The sequence below is a fragment of the Gordionus sp. m RMFG-2023 genome, chromosome 3 (genome assembly GCF_954871325.1).
Source record: "Gordionus sp. m RMFG-2023 chromosome 3, tfGorSpeb1-WG-v2, whole genome shotgun sequence".
Lineage (NCBI taxonomy): Eukaryota > Metazoa > Nematomorpha > Gordioida > Chordodea > Parachordodidae > Gordionus > Gordionus sp. m RMFG-2023.
The window spans coordinates 53247832-53273326 of record NC_088777.1 but is presented as its reverse complement, the minus strand read 5'-3'; the positions used below and the strand labels follow the sequence as shown (position 1 = coordinate 53273326).

General features: G+C 28.8%; 2 protein-coding genes across 2 annotated transcripts; one reads left to right on the top strand and one right to left on the bottom strand.

The window, feature by feature from the left end:
- Positions 1–2011: 2011 nt before the first annotated feature.
- On the top strand, positions 2012–2881 carry LOC135927105 (secretagogin-like). Its single transcript, XM_065463043.1, has one exon. It carries the CDS (start codon positions 2012–2014, stop codon positions 2879–2881), a length of 870 nt encoding a protein of 289 aa, XP_065319115.1.
- A 6723-nt stretch (positions 2882–9604) lies between these two features.
- LOC135925710 (interferon-related developmental regulator 1-like) lies at positions 9605–21009 on the bottom strand. The gene is made up of 12 exons (XM_065461167.1): positions 20899–21009; positions 20738–20857; positions 20609–20693; positions 20485–20565; positions 20131–20326; positions 15448–15671; positions 14705–14779; positions 13771–13907; positions 13465–13709; positions 12514–12636; positions 12153–12388; positions 9605–9923 (listed from the first exon to the last, which is right to left on the bottom strand). Exons 1-11 carry the CDS (start codon positions 20921–20923, stop codon positions 12191–12193), a joined length of 1509 nt encoding a protein of 502 aa, XP_065317239.1. The 5' UTR covers positions 20924–21009; the 3' UTR covers positions 9605–9923; positions 12153–12190.
- Between the last annotated feature and the right edge of the window lie 4486 nt (positions 21010–25495).

Below are 25495 nucleotides of genomic sequence, written 5' to 3'. Positions count from 1 at the left end.
AACCCTCATCCCTTTCCTTTAAAAATTTAGAAATAATAATTTGGCACCTTATATTATCATTCAGAAAACCATCAGGGATTCTAGTTAACTATCCAATTCCCCAATTGACCTAAAATCTTCACTCCTTCTATCGAAATACCATTCTAGTGTTCAAAACTCACTTCCTTCTTCTTAATTCGTGATCTTTCCTGTCGACTCACCCACATGATTTCTTTCATATTCTTCATTTAGCAAGAGAAGCGTTTCCTCTTACCTTGAAAAACACTAGTATTAGGATATATCTCCCACCCTTTAGTGTTAGGGGTAACTCTAAGTTCTTCTAAGAGTGGAGAGAGCTGTTTTAGTCCCATGTTCTACCTATAGATCCGAATCCTTTGCCGCGATAGCCACCAATGCAATCCGGTTATCAAAATATATTTGTCATTTTATCGTTCCATTATTTCTTCGTGTTAAACTGATGAAAATTATAAGGGTCGATTGTTAAAATTATGACGCTATCATTATTTCCCTTATTTTTCTAGAAAATAGATATTTTAAAAAGTTAAGGGTTCGGTTTGACAATCTAGTGAAAATATCAAAACACCTGAAGGTATATATTTAACAAAGCTTTCGTAATAAGAATGTCAAAAGATGTTAGACAAATGGAAAAAACTGATCGTATTCTTATTTGGCGAAAAAAAAAGGAAAACATTTGTAATTGCGAGTGGATGAGAAACTATGAGAGAAAATGATTAATCTTTTATGTCAGTCTCTGATTCCAACCACGTGATTCAACTATTAAATAGGTAAATAGAGGGAGATAGACTCGATAAAGTTTGCTAGGGAATAGATCTGAGAAAGGGAGGAAGGGGTAAGACCACATAATATAATTTCATAAACACAACGAGAGTACATGTAGGTAGTGTTTTTTAAACGGTTCGATTTAAGCCGATTTTTAAAGCTCAATATTTTATTTATAAAAATACTACGCAAGCCTGTATATTTTGGTCATCGATGGCACGATTAGAATTCTGGCAAGTTAAAAATATCTGCCAGATAAAATAGGGTTTCGATAAGTTTCCAGGATTAGATTGGTGCGATGGATAATAATTTAGATTGTGCTAAACTATCAGATCCTCGATCTCACTGAACTCTTAAAAAAATCTAAAATAACTAAAATTACTATACCCATTATTACCATTACCTATGTATTCATATGAGAAGTCCATTTTTTTCTACGGATACTTCGAGCCTAGAGATAAATCGGTGGGAGTATTAAATATTATTCAGAACTATCATCTTTGTTAACTTATAATTAGAAGAAATGGCTAAAGGTTCTTGCCTTGAATACGCGCTGTATTTATATGTAGAGCAGTTATCTAAATATTTTAACGACTTTGGGAAACTCTAAGCGCATCTTAATAAATAATAATTGGTTCTTCAGTCGTTTCTTCTTCCTTATATAATAGTCAAATTTTGTGCTTTAGTCAATAATATTTCAATGAACCTTGGGTACAACAACGACATTAATTTATAATATAATCCATAGGTTATAGCGCAGCCACAGAACTTATAAATCAAACCCGTCCATTTGTGGAAATATTAACGGCTCGATCCTTTTTCCCGAGTAATTTAGCTCAGGTTAACCGGCCCGGCCCATATTAATTTTTTTTTTCATGGATGAAACATAATTGTATAAATACGTATAATCGTATAATATTCAAAAATATTCAATAATATTGCTTAATTATAATAAGGAGTGTTACGGTTAACGTTTTATTTTGATTAAATTTTCGTATATTGTTTTTGTATATACTTGAAGAAACCTTTTGTATTTTTTTTTTATAGAGATCCTATATTTTGCATGTGCCAATTTTGGAATTGTCAATAAAGAACGTATTTAATTTTTATTCATAAAATGTTCATTAATAAGGAAAATAGGATCGATACACAACTTACCCGAATTTGTACCTTGATATTAATAATTTATTTCATTTATTTATTTTTAAATTTTCAAAAAAATTAAAATAAAATGAAAAAATATATATTTGGATTGTCGAAGATACCCCGAAATACGCTAAAAAGGCTGAGGGTCATTTTTGCCGGTTTAACGTCGACGGAATTCGCCGATTGCTGGAACCATTACGACGTGGACAGAAATGGATTCATCGAGGGTGTCGAATTGAGAAATTTGCTAAACGACCTCGTAAACCGCGCTCTGATCCGCCGGAATCTGACCGAACGGGAAAAGAGGAAATTACTGCAAGAATTTCTCAAAGAATTCGACATCAATAAAGACGGAAAGTTGGAAATCGGAGAATTGGCTCAAATATTGGAACCGGAAGAAGGTTTTTTGGCGTTAGTCAGGTACGATATGCCTTTAATGAACGGGTACGATTTTATAAAGGCGTGGTCAGCATTTACAGGCGGTAATAAAGATTTTATTCCCGTGAACGATGTAAAAAATTTCATAAACTACCTCTACCAGACGACGCAGGACAAAACTTTGAGTGACGATAAGCTGGAAGAATACGCGAAATCGTTAGTCACGTTGTACGATAAAAATGGAGACGGGATATTGAGTTTCAAGGAAGTGTCGAGGATCATTTCGCCGGAGGAGAATTTCATGCTGAAATTCAAGGAGGATTACCATTTAAGTTACCGCGACTTTTGCGCGATATTTCATCATTACGATAAAAATGGCGACGGCGTCCTGGCGGGAAACGAAGTTGTGGCGTTTATTCGAGACGTATTACAAACCATAAATATTGATTCCACGGAAAAGGCTAAGGAGCTAGAAAAATTTAGAAAAATCATGCTAAAAGCTTGCGACAAAAATAGGGACGGTAAATTTCAACGCGAAGAACTCGCTTTGTGGCTAGGGGTTCATATAAATTTCTAGACGCAATCTCCGTGAATACTTTATATATTTTATCAAAAGAACCAAATAATGTTTTCAGTATTTATATAAAATTATTAGTGTAATTAAAAAATTTTTTTTATTGTTTTGTAGGTGTTTTATTTTGGTTAATGATGCTTACTACCAAGTGAATGTATGGAAATATTCTAAATACCAACATAATTTGCTAAATACCGACCAAAATTTATTAAAATGTAATAAGACTTATTATTTAATATATTATAATGGAATCACGTGATCGAGTCCGGCCTCCTATATATCATCCCCCCAAGGATGGAACCACCAAGTTAGAATAAGAAAAAAAACATAATTATTATCGGGATTCGAACCCGTGACCATGGGATCAGTAAGCGAAGCTCTAACCGACTAGGCCATAGAGGCTTTCAAATAATTAGGATTTTTCAAATATATATTATAAATATATTTGGTATTGCCTATCCAAATGAAAAATAACAAAATTCAAATTAGATAGGTAGTACCTTAAGGTAGTAAGCATCATTAACCTTTTATTTTTAGTAATATAATAAAATTGTTATAGAGGACATTCATATGAAGTGAGGTAAACAAAATATTCAGTTAAAGCCGTTTAAATGTGAAATCAGTCAAAGGTAATATTCCTAAATGCGAAAAAATATATATATATATATTTTGAAAATATCACTTGGAAATAGTGTTGTTAAAAAGCTTGTTTTAAAACGGCTAACTCAATATTTCATCCAGAAAAATATTACCCTGAAGAATTTGCTGATAGAAGGAACAAAGGTCTAGACATATATTATCGAAATCTAGAAGCATTAGGGAAATATTTTTCTGGCTAAAATATTGAGTTAGCCGTTTTGAAAATAAATCATATCTTTACAGTGAGAATTATCGGGAAAATGCAAAGGTCTTAAACCTCCCATTCATATTTACGTAATGTTAAATAATATCGGTTATTTGTTAAATCAAGGATATTTAATTTAACTTTAAAAAATCAAAGTAAAATTAATCTATTTTAAAAATATAAAAGATATTATTTGCTAGAAATATGAGTTAAAAAAAATGCATTTATATTTGGAAAGCAATAATGATAATGAAATTCAAACACATTACATGAATGGCCTATTTTTTATATAAATTTATTGGCAATCTCCTTCTCAAAAAAAAATAAATTATAAAATGGTTTGTCCAAGCCATTTTTTTTTTGAATAATAGGTCATTAGTATAGTTGGGTAAATATTATATGTTTAGCCGTTTAGGCCAACGTTTAGTCGAAAACTATCACTTTGGCCTAGTAGCTTTTCTTTAAAAAAGATAGCAGCTAAAATTTTGGAAGAAACTGATACAAATGAAAACGCCTTAATATTAACGGATTTTCTCCGACAGGCTTCTGAAGATTGAGCCGAATTAGAAGACACTTCGCCCAACTATAGTGAGTCATTAGTAATTGAAGAGAAATATGAACTTTAATTCATGCATCATCTCGCACTTGACAACGGACTTATTATGGGGATTTGATGGTGAGGCAATTGCAAATTATTAATGAATAACTAAATTGATAGAAAGAGAAAGAAAGAAAAAAGATTTTTTATAAGAATAGAAACAGAATAAAATTCACTTATTTATTCGTAATTCCTAACTCAGCTTACTAATTTAAAATTTCGTAACCCGGGGATAACTGCAAAAAATATCAAGTTTTTCCCTGCAAGATTAGCATTTAAAAGTTTCAACTGTATAAAACTTCAATACACTGGGGTAGCGCGTCTGTAAGGCCTCAAAATTAGAGAGTGTTAAAACTTCCCACTCAATTTTTATCTATCTATATATATATATATCTCTTTTAAGGATGAACTTTTAGGGTATAAAAGTTATATAAATGTTGAAGATTAAACTGAGATGATTCTGCAACGCGAAATAAAATGAAGAGAACTTCCAGATGATTATTTTATAAGGGGAAGTTTATAAATCAAAAGAACAGAATGCTTTCTAAAGTAATATAGATAAATTGTATGCAATCTATGGAATATTATATAGGGTTTTAGTAATATACTCTTTCCAGCATCCTTTTTATTCTGGTCCCATCACTTAATAGACATCAAAATAGTCCCAAATTTACCTTTTCACTAATTTATGGATGCGAGCCATCCTTTTCTGCAAATTTGAAGAACTCGGTAAGTCCTCCGGATTTACTGAGCATTTCTACATTTCTATAGTTTAACCTAAGGTCTCAACAAATTCTGAAAATTTCTTTTGGAATTCGCATAATATACCTAGAAGAGCTATCCAACCAAGTTCATCTAAACTAAAGTCCCAACAAATTATGAAAATTTCTTTTGGAATTCGCATAATATACCTAGAAGATCTATCCAACCAAGTTCATCTAAACAAACATGTTTAGAATTCACATCTAATAAAGAATTGTGTCGATTACCTTTACACCTATTCTGCTATCAGAGATTCCTTTCCAGTTTCTTATACAGATGAGTATTAGGAATACGATCCCTTGTTCTATAGAAGAATAGCAACTTCAAATACTTTACAGAATACGTAGGTTAGTCATCATTATAGCTCAGAATATAAACTGCCTGAGATATTATAAGTTCCAATCTGCAGTTATTTTTATTTAATAAAAAACTCCAATTAGCCGTACCTGTCCTACGTGACATAATTAAGTCAACAAAAGATTCATAAATCACATCGATAGACTTAATGAACAATCCTCTTCATTTCAACATCTAGAAAGGTTAAAATTCTGAGCACCGTGGAATTAATAAATAAAAAAAATGGTACCTATCGTTGGCTTCTATGCATGTCCTCTACTTTTAGGTGCATCTTATTGAAAGAATCGTATTTAGCCTTTTATATCACATTATTTAATATTGAAAACATAAATACAACACAAAAATAACTCAGTTTTAAAACAGAAATGTATTCATTAAAATTAAGAGATGTGAATCAGAAAATGATCGTGAATGGGATAAATTGGGGTTCGTAAATCGCTAAAAAGTATTACTAAACTTCTTTTTTTTATTCACGCCTTTTCGTGAATTTATAGTTTAAACTTAAACTCTCGATGATAAAATTATTAAAAATTTCTAAATGGATAATATTTTGCCTTATACACAAAAATTGCCCAAAGATCACAACCGGGTCAAGATGCAAATCTGTAATATGAATCTCTATAAAGTTATTAATAAGGCGAAATCATCCATGATTGATAACCACATGGAGATCGTAAATTATTTTAACCTTTTGCATTAAACTATTTGTGAGGAAGAAATTCTCTCCCTAAACTGTCAAGCTTTTTTGGCAAAGGAAGATTGACATTTTACAAATTTCGCGCAACTCAGAAACTAAATTAATTTCGAAATTTTTTTTCGTAAAACTTAATTTCCTTATTTTTTTTTAAGTAAATAATAAATTTCAACATTTTGCAAATTTTAAATGTCAAAAAAAAAAAATTTAAAATCTTATTTATGACATAAATATTTTTTCCTTTTAAAATAAAAAGACACTTATTCAAAAAATTTTGGATAAATATTATTAAAATCTCTTGTAGAAAATGACAATAAATTTCATAAATATTTAAAATGAAATGACAATAAATTTCATAAAGATTTCCTTTCTTGCGACAATTTACTTCTTTTCACTTTAATTTTTCCATTCAATTTTCAAAAAAAAAACAAAAAATTTTATTTTAAAAGCATCTTTTTTTTTGGTTAATTATTAAGTTAATAAAATTTATAAATCAATAACATTTTTTGAAATTATTTTAATCTTTTTAAAAAAAACTTTTAATAAATCATCTATTTTTATCTTCAAAATAGGATTAATTGAAACATATAAAAATATTCCGCAAAAACGAAAAATGTTTGTGATTTTAAACTTAATCAGATAAGGGCTATTTATCATGTGTATAAAAAAAAGGGAAAAAGTTGAACCCAACAAAAATGAGTTTGCTAGGAGCTTAATCATTGATAGGTTTTAATAAATCTTCAGAATATTTTTGCTCTCTTCTAAATTATATTTACTGCAGGTTTGAAGATATTTTTTATAAACGAGGTTGGATGGTATAATTACGGGAACTTCTAGCAGATAACTGTAGATCCAGAGAAAAATATAAAGCAAATATATATACAATATGAGAAGTTTTATTTTGGGAGATTTCTCTTCACTTAAAATTAAGATATAGATATTTTAGATGCCTATCTTTGACAATGTATTGCAACTTGCATTTAATAAACTATGTTACCCCTGTAATTTTGTTCCTTTCTTCAGTCTTTTCCATTCTAATTTTATCCATTACCTTACCACTTTTTTTGGTAAACTTGTCTTACCTTTTTTACATAGATTTAGGATCTCACATCTGCAAGTTCTTTGGCAATCGTCGAGAAAGCTTCATCCTTAGACAGATTGGCCATAGCTTAAGCTTAATTACAAGTTATAGCAGACTTCTTTCCAATGAGTTTTCCTAGACTTACTCCTACTTCCTTATATTCTATACTAAATTTCTTCTTTCATTTTCTAGATTAACCTATTTTTATATAGTCACTATCATAGTTTTAATTTAATTAATTACATTTTATTTTGTTAAATAATTAAACGGTGTTTAAAAAATTTCCAAAAACAACAATTAGATATGCCTAAATTATATATATTATCTATTTAAATAATGTGGCGGTAAAATTTTTACATAAATAATAATAAAAATGATTCCAATAAAGATGGATTTAACAAAAAAAATCAATTCTTTCAACACTGTATATATTTTTTAAAGGGTTGGGGTTCTAATCAATCTCTGCTTTTTAGTAAAAGGAATTTGTTTGATGTATTTTTTTTTGAATATGGAGATTTACTTAAATGTCATTCTTTTAAACTTTTTTTTATTAAAAGTTTGATTTCATTTTACTTTCTTAATCTTAATAAAGCAAAATTATCCTCGTAAAAAAATAAGAATATATGGGTTATTTTTTTTTTACTTTCTTTAATTTCAAAAATAATATATTTATATGCAATTCAATTACCATCGATGCACAAAATTATCTTAAGCAGGGCTGCAAAACCAGAACGCGAACCCTCATTTTAAAAATTTAGGGTTCAGGAGTTCAATAACTTTATATAATTAAAAATATTAAAATTTAATATATTATAAACATGCAAATTATATTGTAAAATTCTATCATCATATTTTTAAATAATAGATAGATACTGTGATAATATAATATATTTTTGGGAATATTTATTTTTGTTTGTAGGGATATATTCAAGTAAGACCAAAGAAGAGAACATGATCACAAGGTAAAATAGCTTTATTAAATAATGGCAAGTTGTGATGTACTGGCATAAAAAAAAATCGATATTTCAATTTTAAAATCTTGATTTTGCAAGATATCCTGATAATTTACTTCAATTCTAATCATAAATTATTTTAATCGTAAGTGCTAAATTTAGTAAAATAATATAAAAAACTGATGTTTCTGTTATATTTTTTACTAAATTTTATGAGTCTCCTATTTTTCTGGATCACGAACCCTGAACCTGAATGTGGATCAGAGAACCCAACCCTTAACCATTTTTCAATGAGAGTTCATAGCCCTGATTTTAAGAAAATAAATTTATTTATAAATTTTTTTAAACAATTTTATAGATATCAAGCTGATTTTTATTGAATAAACTAAAAGTTTTAAAGTATAAAAAAATGTATATTTTTATATGCTCGTTTTAAATGGGAATTCGTTTAGAAAAGAATGGTAGAAATATGGGTGATGCCATTTTTTTCTTTCTATGTTGGAATTGAATGGGAACAAAATATATTTTAAACAAAATGTTGACAAAGTATTATGTGGCACTTCGTAATACGAGTTTCTGTTCGAAAATAAAGGGCAAACTTTGTAATACTAGTTTATTAAAAATTACTAATATAATAATAATATAAATTTTTGCATTTAGTTTTGTCAGTAAATACATGAATATGAATACCCCCAAAAATTTAGATAAAAATTAAATTATCAAATTAGCTATCAAATTGTACTATTTAATACGATAATATTATAAATAATGCATGATATATTAAATTATGCAGAAGGTAAGTTTAAGATATAATTTTTAAAAAAATTAAAGTTCCATTTTAATGAATTATTTATAACGTAATATTATAAAATTACTTGTTAATTGTTCCAGTTCAAAAAATTAATAGATCAATGCCAAAAAAAGGAGAAGAAAAATGACACGTATAAAATATGCAGACGATTTTTTTTTAAAAAAAATTAAAACGCAGATATTTTTTAATATAACGATTAAATATTCGCGAATTAAACTAGATGACGCTTATTTTCCAAAGAAATTACGAGAAAGTAAATTTATGATATAATTTTTTATGAATTATTTATAACATACTTGTCAATTGTTCCAGTTCAAAAAACAAATAAACGCCAAAAAAAGAAAGAGAAATATGACACGTATAAAATATGCAGACGATTTTTTAAAAAAATAATAAAAATAAACGCAAGGATATTTATAAATAACGATAAATATTCGCAATGTAGATGACGCTTATTTTCCGAACAAGTTTATATATCGCTAAATATACATCAACAATAATAATAATTTGTAAGATAAGATTTCAAATAAAGATCGGCATAATGCGATTCGCGAAAAAATAAAAACAAAGAGAGGTATATAGCATTTTTAAGCCCTTGCTTCTTTGCTTCCATTTTCTTTTTGCCGGAAGTAAAACAAAAATATCTACTTTTAAATAAAAAAAATTACGTTTTTTTTGACTTAGACAATTTGAGCACGTTTTAAAATAAATAAGATCATGGATGAGATATATGTAAAAAAAAAATTTGAATATTCTACAATGTATCGTCCATTTAAAAAAAAATAAAATATTACGTCATATAATTTATAAAGCAGTGATATGTAATTGAATATTAATTGAGTATAACAATATTTTGCATCTAATTTTCTCCGCAAATATTCGAAATCACGTGTTTCCTCCCCCCCTCTCTTTCCATCAATATAAAGTATACGAGTTCTCCAATATCTAAAAGTAATGTATCATAAAAAGTAATGTTATAAGACAGTTGAATCATCCTAACCCAAAAAAGGTTTTGAAATAAAAAATGATTTAACTTATCTTTTGAGAAAGGAAGGGTAAGAGGGAATGAGTTTTTAGATTATCTTAACACTGAGATTTTTTTATGGAGAATATAACCTTTTTCTCCCCGAAAAAGATGGGAAAATAAATTATAAGCTTATTATTATTATATATAGTATTTCGTTAAATTTCTAAAATAAAACTATTTAGACTGCTATTATATATATATTTTTTATAAATCTGAAACCCGAAAATTGATTCTTTCTTTTTAGAAATTCTAAACAGTTGTCTGAATAGAAATGCTGACAAGAATTATGATTATTCAAATTCTATATTTTTTTTAAATCAAAAACAGATGTTCTAGTTATTTTTCTGAGAATGATCTATTAAAGAACAAAAAAATACGAGCTCACCATTCTTAAGCCAAAGCTGATAATTATTTCTTTATAAAAAATATGACAAAAACGACGCATCAGATAATACTAGACTTCACAAAAATAAAATCTCGTATACTATTTAAAAAATGAATGACAAGTGTCAACATTCAAAAGCAAAATACAAATATTTAACCCTACTCAAAATATGGACGATAAAGTCAATATTTTTTATGTATTATTGGATATCGGTGCTTTTAGCAATCAATGTTTTTTTAAATGACACACCACTTTGAGACAGTGTAAATTTTGAAATTATTAATATTTTTTGATGTGTTATTGGATATTGACAATATTAGTAAACAAATCTTTTTGTGTTTAAAAATTTGGTAATAAGAATATGAGCCAGATACAATTTGTATCGGTCAATAATGTTTTTTTTAAATTTCACCATTAGTGTAAATTTTGTATTTATGGTATAAAAAGAAGAATTGGCCATATGAGATTTTCAACTCCATGCCCAACGCCATACGAATCGGTAATAATGGGTGAAGATACTTCAACCATGACAGACAAATCCATTTTGCCGACAGGTATGAGCCGATCATCGCACAGCTGTTGAATGCTGTGTTCTAGAACCTGCTGATAGGGACTAAATCCTCCTCCCGCGCAAATTCATCAACACTGATAGGAAATACATACAGGCTTTCCCAACAAGAAGGTTTGCACGCGACACCCAAAGATTAGATTATCTAAGTTACCATCCGTTGGTATTTTAATTCATATATACCATTCTTTAGGAAAGCAGTATGTGAATGCAACATGTGTTTTATCCCAGATCCAGGTAAACATATTAAAAAGATATTGATATATAATATGAAACAATAAAATAAAAATTAATCATAAATAACGCATATTTTTCTAATTATATAAAATAACATATATTTATGAGTGAAAATATGGCATAGAAATAGTTCTCCTGGAGGATATAAAATTTATTATAAATAATCATGTAGTAACGTTTTTAATAATATAAGGTTAATTTACTAGTTTTTATCGATTTTGTGGTTGGTCTGAATTCTAATTTTTTTGATACTCATATCGAATGGTAATAGTTAATGTTTATCTAAAATTTTATAATAATCGAGGGTGCCCATTTTATGAGGATTTTAAGTTTTATTTCGGGAATAAGTGGTCTAGAAATAAAAATATAGGCTTTTAATGATAAATTTATTATATATAATTGGAGTTAGTTTTAATCAATCAATAATTTAATGATTATAGGATATTCGCAAAAAAAAGTAATTTTTCGTGCTTTGAAAAATTAGATATCAAAAATATAAAGAAAGAAAGCCACGAAACCAAGCATCATATCCAGAATCCACAAGTGTGCAAGGATACAAGTAGCCAAATCTCGCAGAGACTGAATTTCCTTCTAAAAGTCTAATATCTCGCCAATTAGACCTGAATATTATTTCACCGAGGTGTAGCCAAGTGAAAAATGATGTTATAAATTTGGGGTTAAGATACTAAAATTAAGCCTAAATATAGTATACATGAACCTTAGCCTGTAAATGAAATTATATAGAAATCGAATATTTTAAGTGAATTATATGCCGCATAAATAATTTTTTCTAACTGTAACCTGACTTTCGGAATAATTTCTAAACCTCTAACTTACAATGAATAAAATTGATCATCGCAATATAAACTGATTCGCAAACGAATATCCTTTTCGTGAGGGCTAGTCTTAAAACGAGAAGGGTCCAAGGGAAAAATATTTTAATTCCAGATTTTAAACCTTATGTGGTCAACGGAGATATGAGTAGTGGTCTCCTTTCACTCCTCTAACAAGGTAGAAGCTCTAACCATATCCTTGAACCTTCGGGCCTTCCGCATGTGACGGGTCCGCTCCTTGTCCATGTGGGCCATTTCTACCTCTCTAGCGTGCTTGTCCTCTCGGCTCAGTTTGACACCAATTTCCGCCATAGGGATCACGGGACCGAGATTGAAGGCATGTCGCATAAACTCATTCTCCTGTTTATCCCCAAATGTTTCGGGATTTAAATTTTTTTTCGGAAAATAAAACGAATTTTTAGGAAAATTAAAAGGCACGGAAGCTTTAAAAAAAAGAAGTGAAAGCGTAAAAATAAATAAAAAACCCTGAGATGAGCGATGACGCCATGACCGAAGAGGAGACACATAGCTTGATACCGAACGCTATCCGCCCATGTCTGGATCACCAAGCTCTCCCCGACACGCTGACTCGGACCCAGTCTCACTACCTTTTCGCGTTTTACGTTTATATAAAAATTTTAAATGAGAGTCGTCGCACCCATATGGTAACATAGTAACTTAGAAAAAAAACTGAATTTTAAAACAAAATAAAGTGTTTAAAGTCTTAAAAAACTTAGAAACTGGATACCGTAGAAAATGGGATCAAATCTAAGAGCTGACACAAGATCTTATTTTTCAAAAAAAAAACAAGTGGGGACTCTTCTTTTGTAACTGATTTCAAATCTCTGGTTAGGAGAGAAATATTCGAGAATCAATAACTTCTACAAACAAAAAAAATTGCAGGATAAAGCTGAATAGGAAGAAAACGGGCAAAATCCCAGCCATTTCACTCGTCAAAAAGTATCGAGAATATTGGTTGGGTTGTGTAAAATACCAATTATCAACTAATTGTCTTTTCTTTAATATATTAGCAATTAAGTTTAATACATTATTTATTCGATACAAAACTAAACTACGTTCTTCATACGATATATACATGTATACTTGATAATTGAAATTTCACAATTGCGGCTATATCATTTTATATAAAAAAACTTGATTTTACCATTTATACACCAAACTATCAATAGTATTTCTTATCTGAACCCTCGTATGCCGACTGGTGATCTTTGCTAATATTAATACAATCCACCCATTAAATGGCACCATTATGATCTCCAAACACGATTAGGTTCTTTCAAGAAATAAATTTAACCTCCCCCCCCCCCCCAAATAAAATTAAAATATATTTAGTCTTTATAATTATCCACTAGGCGGGTGATAAATTTACAAAACAAAAAAATATAAATATAGATTTCTTGGTAATGAATACATACCTCTGTCTTAAATAGGGCTTCGTCTAAGAGAAATTGATTGACATCCTGATCGAAATCCGGGTTATCTTGATTGGCATCCGCTTCTCGATGATCGAGGTCCGTAATGGACATTTCTAGAGTACCGAGCACGCGTCTAAACAGGGCGCGAGCTACTCTCTGATCCTTTTTCGAAGTCGATTTATTATTTTCGGCGAGAAGACTTCGGATAATCGTGATGGCTCTATCTATCCAGACTCCGTATTGTTCTATAGATAATAAAAAAAAAATTTTAATTTTTTAACCAATCATAAATCAAATAATGTGAACCTTGTTCAGGTGTCAATGCGGAAGAGGAAGGCGGAAGGATTTCGAAGGAGACGGCCAAGCATTCGGCAGCGGATATACGCAGTTCAACTGGACAAGTGGCATCTTCCAACAAATTCACTATTAGGTATGGAACGAGTCTTAGAATAAAATAAAATTTGAATACTCAAAAAAAAATAAAGAATAGGAGCATATAAGTTAAAAAAAATTTTTTAATAAAATAATTTTAAAAAAAGTCGATGATAAAATCTTATTGGTGGTGCTGCCTAGAAGAAAACCCCCAAGAAAATTAGTCTCCGAAAAATATCTAATTTAAAAATCACATTTATTGACTAGAGGTCCTCAAATCATGCCTTGACCAATAATGTAGGTAAAATTGAGCGGTTGTTATTTAGAGATCAAAAAAATTATAAAGCTATAATTATTTAATGCATTACCCAAATGACATACAATAATATCTAATCTGATGGCATTCATAATAATGAGTTTAGGCATCGTTGAATGCAAATCAGCTGGATTCGCCATTTTGGTAACCCATAATTCATGAACTACTATAACTCGCGTCCTTGTTATCTCGATGATCTGGCATTTCTTTTAATTAAGTTTGCGTCAGCAGACATAGGAATAAATTTGCCTCTCGTTTAAAATATTTAATAACGATATGGGTAATCAAAATGACGTCCCCAGCTGTTTTCATTGACGTACACTTATAAATGCATCGGCAGTCTGGGTGAAATACCTTAAGTTTTTATTATTATTATTTTTTTTAAAAACACGTTTTGCCAAATTCTAAAACCAGAAGAAAATACTTCATAAAATTATTCATTTTATATTATAGGGTTTATTTGCTATTTTCTAATACGATAGAACAAGCTAGCGAAATAAAAAAATTAGCATATTCCAATTTTTGAGGGATGTTAATAGAAATCAAGATTACTTTTGGAATCTGGCCGCGAGTGCCTGTTGTGATGCCTGCGTAAGTAAGAGTGAGTATGCGCGAAGAGCGGTAGCTCTAAAATAAATGTTTTTTAATTTATTTTTTTTATATAATCCTAATTTTTATGCTAATTGTGCGATGATTTAAGTACTCTTAAAAACTAGATAATAAAGCGCCATCTTTTTTGAATGATTATATTCGAAAAAGGAAAAATATATAAGAGTGGGGGAAAAATAAATACAATTAAATTTACAATTATTTATTAAATTTATAACGGATTATTTTGGAAATTTCGTAAATTGCAATATATTCGACCCAATCCTACCCCGATTTTTTTTTTAAAAAGCCCGGCCCTTAACCCGTTCGGGCAGTTTAATTAAACAAAGGATTAACATTAAACCATTAAATAGGTCGTTTCGAACTCATGTGAACCAATATTAAATAATTTATTCAAATGAAATTTAAATAATAATTTAAAAAACTAATTTATTTTTTTTACTTTTTTTCGAATAATGACAATAATTTATTAATAATGACCCCCCCCCCCCACAAAAAAAAAATTTTAATCAATTAATGATTTCTCTAAAAAAAGTTTAAAAAATCATAATGACTTGACAACATAGGGTGATCCGGCAAAATTCATATTAAAAGAAATGAAAGACATGTCAATAATTATTAAAATAAATAAGGGCTAAACCTATGATTGGTTGAATTGAAAAAAAATCAGGGGTATTTTTTTTAACCTAAAATGGTTGATGCGCGTCGCGCGCGTGTCGTCCGGTTCCAAGTGTAGCGGCACGTGAACGTCTATTTCGCGAGTCTTGGGAGCCACGACTTTCTTTTGGCTCGGTCTCGGACGTTTAAAGAATACCTCGAGATCGTCCAACCATTGGTTCATCCTCAGCTGATCGTGCCCGTCCACCAGGAATGTGCAGAAAGTTCTCGATATCATACAAGCTTCCCTCACCTACCAGAGAATCATTAAAAGCGATTTTTAACATCGGCATAATCAATAACCATATAAAATGATGTAGTAGACATATATTTAATGGTTCATAGTTCTAATCTATTTTTTAATGGAATTGTCCAACAAACAATTTAGGATGGTTGCATGTAAAAAAAAAAAAAATTAAAGCCAATGGCATATATAATATCTAGACTGACGATGAATTATTTAAAAGTGCACATCAACGAAAAACAGCTGGGGACGGCATTTTGATTATCCATATCACTAATAAAAATTTTAGACGAGAGGCCAATTTATTCCTATGTCTTGACGCAAACTTCATTAAAGAATTGCTCGATCATTTGTTATCAATTTCTTGGTAGTTTTTTAACGTGAGAATAATTACTATATGGGTTACCAAAATGTCGGGTCCAGCTGATTTGCATTCAACGACGTTTTCAAATGCATTATTATGAATGCATCTACAATCTAGGTATTGTCATTCATTAAAGCTAACGAAAGGCCAAAGTTAAACAAAAAAGCTTCGGACGTAGGTATTATAGTGCACACAAATTAAGCGTTTACTCTTTGCCGTAATTTTTTTACTAAAAAACGTAACGCGTCCCTTGTTTAAAATCAGGTTGCCTTTTTTTATTAATATCCGTCGATTCAAAATTTTAAATAAATTCTAAAATAAAAATGATTTTTTCTTTGAAAATTATATTTATCGTCTGCCTTCTTATTTTTCTTTAATTTTCTAAATATTCCATTTTTTTAGGATTATAAGTTATTTTATATTACATTTTATTATATATTAACAAAGCGAAGAATTAAAAAATAGTAATGAAAAAGCAAACCTATTTCCGTTTTTTAAATGGTTGCTAACGCCAAACGGTAAATTTACCAATTTGCATGAGGCCATTTGAAATGCATTATTTGCGCTTGCAACGCAGCGATTGAAATGCCCAATTTGTGCGCACTATTACCCTGTATTCACTTGCGCGAATTCGCAACGAAGTAATGCATGGTAATAACTTTAAATCGCTTAAAAACAAACAAATCGAAGAGGAGATTGGATTGGATTTAAAACCGGAAGTTAGGAGTTATCCCATCATCGGGGTATGATGGGGAGGGGAGAAAATGATTAACAAGAATAGTTGAAGTCCGGAGAAGTATATTTCGCTTTCTCTTGATCCGATTCAACGAATCGCATACCCTATTTATTCGAACAACATTCCTGAATATCGATTTAGAATATTCGAAGTTCATGCGAAATTATTAAGACGAACGAATAATTTGTGAGGAGGGGGGGGGATATCCCATTCATTACCGTTATAATGTGATAGCTATAACGGTAAGAATAGAACATAATAAGCCCGAAACTATTTTATTACTTTTTCCTTACCACAACAATGTGTTTTTAATATGGTTATGAGGAAGATGATTTACGAAATAATCGAATTAGTTCCTTCCGGCTAAATACTTTGTCCCGTTTATATTCTAAATTGAGTGGAAATAAATGACAAGTCAAAGAAAGGTGGGGGCTAAAACACACCCCGGGTAAGTTAGTATAATTCAAATATTAAGCTTACTTTGGGATTTGAAGTGGGGTAGGGGAGGGGGGGGGGGTCAAGCAGATCTTTGGTTCAAATTGCTGTATCTTCTTGTAAATTTTTATGGTATAATTTAAATTAATTAACGAGTATGTATTCGAATTTCGGTAAATAATCTTTTAAATGGTCGCAGAAACGTTGATACTTGTTATAAGGTGCTTTCCCCACCCCCCACCCCCTCCCCAAATCGAAAATTCTGTTATAAGGCAACATACACAAAATTTCCAATTGACACTTAATTGTAACTGTCACTTAAAACAACTGTTATTACAATTTATAGCTTTGTAATTTAGAAAGAAAGTAAGGCTATAAAGTAATTATCACGATGACATATGGCCGAAAATTGAAAAAATTTAAGTATTAAATTATAAAATTTTATAAGAAAATTATCATTTTAAAATATATTTTTTTTCTTTATTCAAAAAATATTCGTTAATATCAATGACATATAATAACCTAGACTAAGGATGCATTCATAATAATGTATTCGAAAGCGTCGTTGATGCAAATCAGCTGGACCCACCATTTTGGTAACCCATATAGTAATTATTTTATGGTCTCTTGAGACTACTATTAAATTGATAACTTGCTATCATCTCGATGATCGGGCAATTCTTTAACAAATGTTTGAGTCGGAAATAGGAATGAATTGGCCCTCTCGTTTAAAATTTTTAATAATGATATGTGTAATCAAATTGGCCTCCCCAGCTGTTTTTCATTGGTGTACACTTTCAATGAACGCATCGTCAGTCTAGGTAATATTGTATGTTATTGAGGACGTTACAGGTGTCCGTCACAAATTTCCCTTAAAATTCTAAATAAATAAATAAAATATTATAAAAAAAATGGAGGTCTTCTTTTTGTTCATCGAAATAAAAATAACGATTCGAATTTCTCTCGTGATTAAGGGCTAAGCAATTAGTGATTAATTACTCCACGAAAAAAAATTAAGCTTAAATTAATATCTTTTTAATTGAAATTTTGGGCTGGGGCCATCAGGTTTCAAATAAAAATTTTGGGACAGGGCAGGTTCAGATTTTAAGTAAAATTGAATGCCCATGGCTCTGAGTGGTGTTGTTAAATGGGTCTTTTTGAGATGATTTTTTAAAAAAAAACGGCTAACTCAATATTTGATCCATAAAAATTATTTAGCCAAGCTCGAAGATTTTGTTCGTAGAAGGAAAAAAAGGTCTAGAACCATCTGTTAGAGAAATCTCGAGGCACAGGAAATATTTTTCTGGCGAAAATATTGAGTTAGCCGTTTTCTAACAAAGGTCTAAGCTGTGACTCGGCGGATTAAAGATCGGGAATTAGATATCTAAACTGACCAGTTTCGGTCCTCGACTTCATTTTGAAAATTTTTATTATTCAAATTTCTATAAAAATCGATATATTTGAAATATATTTTTAAAAAAATGTCATTTTTTTTATGACGTAAGTATGAAGGGGGGGGGGGTTGTAATGTGGTTTGAGGGGTGAGCATCGGGTGTTACCGAGTTTTTCGTATATATTCAACAATGCCATAAATTATCTATAAAATATTTTTAAAAAATATATAATTTGGTTAAGACGAGGTCTTCTCATCTTTCATCAAAATAATATGGTCATTAGAATTTTTCTAAGAAAAGGACTATAGTGCGGTAATTACTATATATTTTAGTCGATTAAGCAATTTTCCGGCTAAAAATGGCTAAATTTTTTAAAATAATATGGTCATTAGAATTTTTCTAAGAAAAGGACTATAGTGCGGTAATTACTATATATTTTAGCCGATTAAGCAATTTTCCGACTAAAAATGGCTAAATTTTTTAGCAGAAAACTATCATTTTGGCCTTTGGATTTTTCTTAAAAAGGTAGTAGCTCAAATTTGGAAGTTAACTAATATAAATTAAAAAGCCTTAAATGTTTACGGATTTTCTCTGGCGGTCACCCAAAGATTGAGCCAAATTAGCCGACTTTTAGCCACTATCCAACTATAATAAGGACAAAGCAATTAGTAATTTTTGCTTGGTAAAAAAAAAATAACGATAAATTAATATTTTTTGGAAAGGAAACAAGGGCTATAATAAAAGAATGGTCCAGGCCAGGTTCAGGCCAAAAAAATTAAATTGGCATGATGCCAATCTCAGTGGATGAGAGTTCTGGACTGAGTAGATGTAGCAAGTCTTTTAAACCAAATTCTGTTCCCAGCAGAATATATTTTTCTGAAACCAAAATCATTGAACAATGTATCTTAGAAAAGGAAAAAGGGTTAAAAAGGTTTACAGATTTGGGTTATGAAGGTGATATAATTTTAAAAAAGATTTAATAAAATTTGGTTCATTAACCCATTACCAAGATGAAACACACAAATACCCCAACTAGAACTATTCAATAAGAATACAAATGCATAGTTTAGAAATAAAATAGGCTACTGAAATAAACAGGGAAAATATCAAGAGGTTTTTTGTAATGGAAATTTAAACACATATGGGGTGTATTTATACTTCAATATAGCATTCAAGGGTCAAACAAAGGATGACAAACTTTCATAAAACCAGCAGTGTAGGACTAGTGTTGTTAATTGGTTGGTTGTATAAAACCAGACCCGGGGTTTGGGTCTAAAAAATCGATCAAACCAGCTCTGAGCACAGACCCCGGGTCTGAACTCCGAGTCGGCCTGAGCACAAAATTTGGTCGTAAATTTTATGACCAAGCAAATTAACAACACTATGTAGGACGTGAACTTTTATGATAATATCTGCGCTTCAATATTATCGATTCATTTTGTGTTAAATATGTGTTTTGATTATAGAGGTTATGGCAAGATTAATCAGGTTTGGCTAGTACTTTAACCTATTAAAGTAGTATATATTAAAATTTATCACCTGTATATCAATTGAATCATGTTTGCATATAGCTGTCAAAATGGGTTCCATTTGTTTCCAATAAAAATCACAATCACTAGAAAAGAAAGTGATTTGTGCAAAAAATAGGGCTATATTATCTGCTGCCAAAATTCTTTCTTTAATTGACTGATCCCGCTTGACACATCTTTCAAGAAGTGACATTATGGTCACTTTACTATTTATTAATAATAAGAATATATGTAGTCATAAAAAATTATATCCAAATAAAAAATTTTACAGAACATTAATATTATCTTAAATTTTTGATTAATAAAAAATAATGAATCAAAAAAGGTCTTGTAATTATAACAAAGTAATTATAAAATTATATACTTTTCATCAATTAATTCAGGAAAGTATTGAGATCTCAATAATAATTTAAAATCTTGGAGAGCTTTCAAACGTATATTTATACTAAAAATAAAAATTTTATTTAAAAAACAGCATGGATTAATACTTTTTATTGCTTATTTCTTCTAGGATTTTGTCTAATTTTTCATCTAGCAAATTTATTTCTGAAGGTTCTTCATTTTCATTTATATCTTAAATTACATAAATAATCTTTTTAGCAAATAAATTATGTTACCCTCTGTAACTTTTCCATAATCTTTCATGCCCCAAATTCCACTGTTAGAACTAGTTTCACTTAGAGCATCTTCTTGCATTGGAATGCTTACATTTAAAATGTCGGGATTTGTATTGATTTCTAAATATTAGAATTTGTATTTGAATATATAAGGCAATTACGCTTTCTGCGGTTTTTCTTCCCCATTTTAAAATGAATTGTCAGCTATAAAAATTTTCAAGTTTGTTCATCTGGAAATTTATTTATGCGTGTTTGCCAACTTTGAAAGATAGGTCATTATTATTTTTTAATACAGTATAAACATCGACCATTATTTGATTGGTAGAAATCTTTTTGAAAATAATAGTGGTTTATAATTAAAAAAAGGAAGAAATTTTGATTCAATATTCAATATTTCTTAAAATAAGCAAAATAATAAACATATTTTTTTTAAATCGTAGATTAGGGAGGGGAAGCGCATCCATTATACTCAAACTGAAGGTGTTTAGCACTTTATATAAACCAATGCCTATATATTACATTTTTTCTATATATTTAATATTATTTAAGAGTAATTTTAAGTTTGCACTTTTTTTTAAAAAAAAATGCTCTTTCACTAAAAATTTAATTATAATCGTTATTTTAAAGGGTTATTAACTTCTATTAATTTTTCCAAATTTATCTTTATATTAATGTATTGTATTCATTCACTAGGTATAGACATGTATTGGGTGGGAGGGTATTAGCCCAAAACTATATTAACGAGAACAGGGAAATTTGATAAGGGGGGGGGGGGGGATTTCCCTTTTAGTATCCTGATCATTAGAGACATTTATTGGAAGTTTTATGGCTCACTTTTGATGGCCTATGATCCTTCAAAAAAATGGTTTTGCCTTTTACACTTTTCTTAATTTTATTTTTTTTAAAATTTTATTATAGTATTTGTATTTAAAAATTATCCATTTAAAGCGGATGGGTAAATTTTCAAAAATTGTATCTGGATACAGAAAAATATACTTTTTAATATTTTGTATTTAAGATACAAGATGTTAGATACTTAACAAAAATTTTATTAAGACAAATATATTTATATTTACAGGAGATCCTTTATATGCATAAAAAACGTGAATGAAGGAAAAAAAAATATTTGAAAAATAAATATTTCTAGTTTTAAAATAAATTTTTTAGGAGTAGAAAGAAAGTAAAATATAATTATAAAGAAATAAAATATATAATAATTAGTAACACATAAAAAAGGTTTTAAAAAAAACCAATTAATATATAAACATTGAAACAATGTAAAGGGGGGGGGGGCGAATTAAATAATCGAAATATAAAATAGAGGGTGTTAAGATATTAAATTTTTCTTTGCAAAGATCTTTGAAAAATATTTAAGTTGGTAATGATAACAATAGATTTAATAAATTAAGAAATAGGAAATAAGAATGAAAGGATCCTATAAAATTGTTGAGATGACCTGATTAATTTTTTATATATTAATTTTTGTTATTAACTTAATACTAACCTTACGGACTCATTTTATAATATAAACTCAATAGTTTGATTTAAATGATTTTTCTTTTATATAAATTATTAAATTGATTATTCGTTTATATAAATTATTAAATTGATTTTTCGTTTATGTGAATTATTAAATTAATTTTTCGTTTATATAAATTGATTTTTACAAGCTATATAAGCATGAAAATATATTACATTTTGAGTAAAAAAATAATTTTTAAATAAAATAAATATAATAAAATAAAATTTTAAAATTTCTTATATGATTGTATTGTGAATTGATGAATAAAATCTCCTAATTTTGTTAAACCTATTACCAGTAAACATTATGGACAATTTTATAACAAACATAGATAAATTTAAGTTCCCTTTTTCAACTATAATTAAATTTTAAATCTAAATTTAACCATTTTCAACTGGAAATCAGCCCAATTACCTGAAAAAAATTTAAGGCATTGGCATAATATCCCTCCATACCCTGTCCCTTTCATCTTTCCACTCCTCCCATTTACAAATAATTCACTAATATTTAGTTTAATATCTTGCAATGATAAATTTCTATATCAAGTTTTAATACAATGCGGCACGACAACGTCACTTCTAATACATCCTTTCCTACAAAAGTTACCCGCAGAAATATTTTTTCACCCTTAATATCAAAAATTTCACAAATTTATCACCCTCTTCATTTCGTGTTCAAGACATTTAACTCTTTCAAAACGAAAATAAAATCTAAGGCCAACCAACGAACAATAAGAGTGACCTTATGATATATACTAGATGCGCTAGTTCGAACTTATCATTGGTACTCCAACCTTGTGACGCCCAAAATTTGAAATCCTAAAAATCTCTTTTGTTAGCAAAAGTGATTTTTATAGATCAAGTTTTACTTGCAACGAGAGAAAATACATAATTTTGGGGGTAATGATGGATGTATAATGATTTTAATAAAATAAGCTTATATATTATGAATATGACGACTAACGTAATATATCAATACCCTATCTTAAAATATTTAAACTCGGATATTATTTTTCATTTAAATTTTAATAATATTAAATTTTATTACTATTTAAATTAACTAATATTATTTTTTTCTAAATATCTGTATCTTTTTGAATGCTAGGTTAATTGAGTTAGATATATTTTTAAACAATTTGTATGTAATATATGAAAAAATAATTATTCCAGGAAAATGAAGAGACATTACTTAAATTTAACTATATATCATTTTAAAGAAGTCTTGCTTTGGTTACATATATAAAATTGCGAAGAATATATATTATGAAAACTAGCAAGAGATTTTTAGTGACTCCAATTTATTATTTCCTAGGTTAGCACGTCTTGATCTTTCTTCTGAAAATAAGGGTGATTTGTGAAGGGTATGCACGATTTGATACATGTTCAGAATCAATGAAATAATCCTATTATCAAAATTAAGATATTTTATTTTAAATCTAGATTTATAAATATTCAAAAATTGTTCCAATTCAAATATATAATAAATTTACATTGTATTAAAATTTGGCTTATTTTTAATCACTCGATTCGTTTTAAATTAGTCTGACAAAAACTCCTTTACTTAGCCTTAAGTTACTCAACAGTAGCATCTACAATAGAACAAGTGTTTAAAACACCTTTCGCCGTGCTAAATACACATAATTTTAATTAGGGGAATTCATCAAAAATTAAAGGATAATCCTTATTTTAAAAAAAAGCTTAATAGATTATTTTTTAAAAAAAAATCTTCATTCAAATGCTATCTAAAAAATTTTTTTTATCTTTATCAGAAAATATTCTGGTATGTGTATTGTTTTTTTAAATCAAAGTCTGCTTTTTCTATGTCAAAATATTTCCTCAAAGTTCAAGCCTTCAACCTTCGTTGACCTATAATTTTATCCAGGACTAATCTAAATTAAGTAGCGGGTAAATTATTGCTGATAGTATATATATATTCATCTTTATAGATGTTTTCGAATCTATTGAAAATAAATATAATCAAAATATAAATTGAGAACAATATTTCAACTGTAAATCTTTTATCTATGTCTTGGTTTGCATTAATAAGTGGCTTACAAAACTTGAAATTATTTAAAGCAATTTTTTAAAGTTTTAATTTTATATGTCCGACTCCGAGTGAGATATCTCAAATGTCCTAAAATCGAAAGAGTCATAGCAACATGTTCCATAACATATAAAATCACATATATATACATATCATGTTTTTTAATTAACACTAACCATACGATATATATATATATATAAACGACTTGTCATTATCTCAAAATCTCTGCAATTCGGATTAATCTCAATTTTTCAAATTGGTTATTCTCCTTAATAAAACTATTAATCTCACGGAGTTATAAAAAGAGTCCCATCTTGTTATAACCGGTTTAATCAGATATCTTCCCATCTTTTTCTTAAAAAATGGCTTCACATTTCGAGACTGCCCATGTATATTCCTTAATTAAGGGAACATTTGAGTTGGGACTGAATTTTACAAAGCGTAAACTTTGTACCCTTATTTTTTTTTATTGATGTAAAAAATGTTTAATATTAAACCTGAAGAAATATGTACAAATGATCTAATATTCTTTATAAAATTAAATTATAATATTAGAGAATAAGAATATAAATTATCATATCTTGATTGATTTAATACTAATTAAATTAACTATCTTGACTGAAAACTTAATAACGAAAATTTAAAACAATGAAGGAATTTGGTGGTTGATCTGACTTAAAAACTCGGTTTAAATTATTTAATTAAAAAATAATTTTATAATACGATAAAATGTTTTTTCCATATTTTTTTTTAAAGAAAAAACACGTTTTGCGTTCCCGTTACTCAACAAAAAGAAACGCCTTACCCCTAAAAGAAGGTAACGAATGGTCTTCCTTTTCTTCAAAAAAAGGTAACGACGTTACTTTATTGACGTTTACAAATAGGCCATTTAACTTCTTCTAACCCTGTAATATTTTGCACAAATTGACTAGTCACTCTTACATATCTCTAATGGTTATGCCTAGTTATGCGCTTACTAATTTGTCTTTATACTATCAGGATCAGGAGTACAATCCATTTATAGAATCCCCTCATTTTAAAATTAGTTAGAAGATTATAATAATTTAAGAAAACTTAGCAAATTCTTACAAGATCATTTGTGATTGACATACAAACGCAAAATAAAATATGTTTTTTTTTATTATTATAAGATAATCATTTTATTATGTACATATAAATAAATTAATGTACAT

Excerpts from the sequence above, each read along its gene's own strand:
- LOC135927105 (XM_065463043.1), top strand. The coding sequence starts at position 2,012 with ATGAAAAAATATATATTTGGATTGTCGAAGATACCCCGAAATACGCTA.
- LOC135925710 (XM_065461167.1), bottom strand. The coding sequence starts at position 20,923 with ATGGGGAAGAAAAACCGCAGAAAGC. Across the intron at positions 20,694-20,737 it reads TTATGGAAAAGTTACAGAGG|ATATAAATGAAAATGAAGAA; the intron begins GTAACATAATTT and ends ATGTAATTTAAG. Across the intron at positions 14,780-15,447 it reads ACGCGCATCAACCATTTTAG|AGCTACCGCTCTTCGCGCAT; the intron begins GTTAAAAAAAAT and ends CATTTATTTTAG.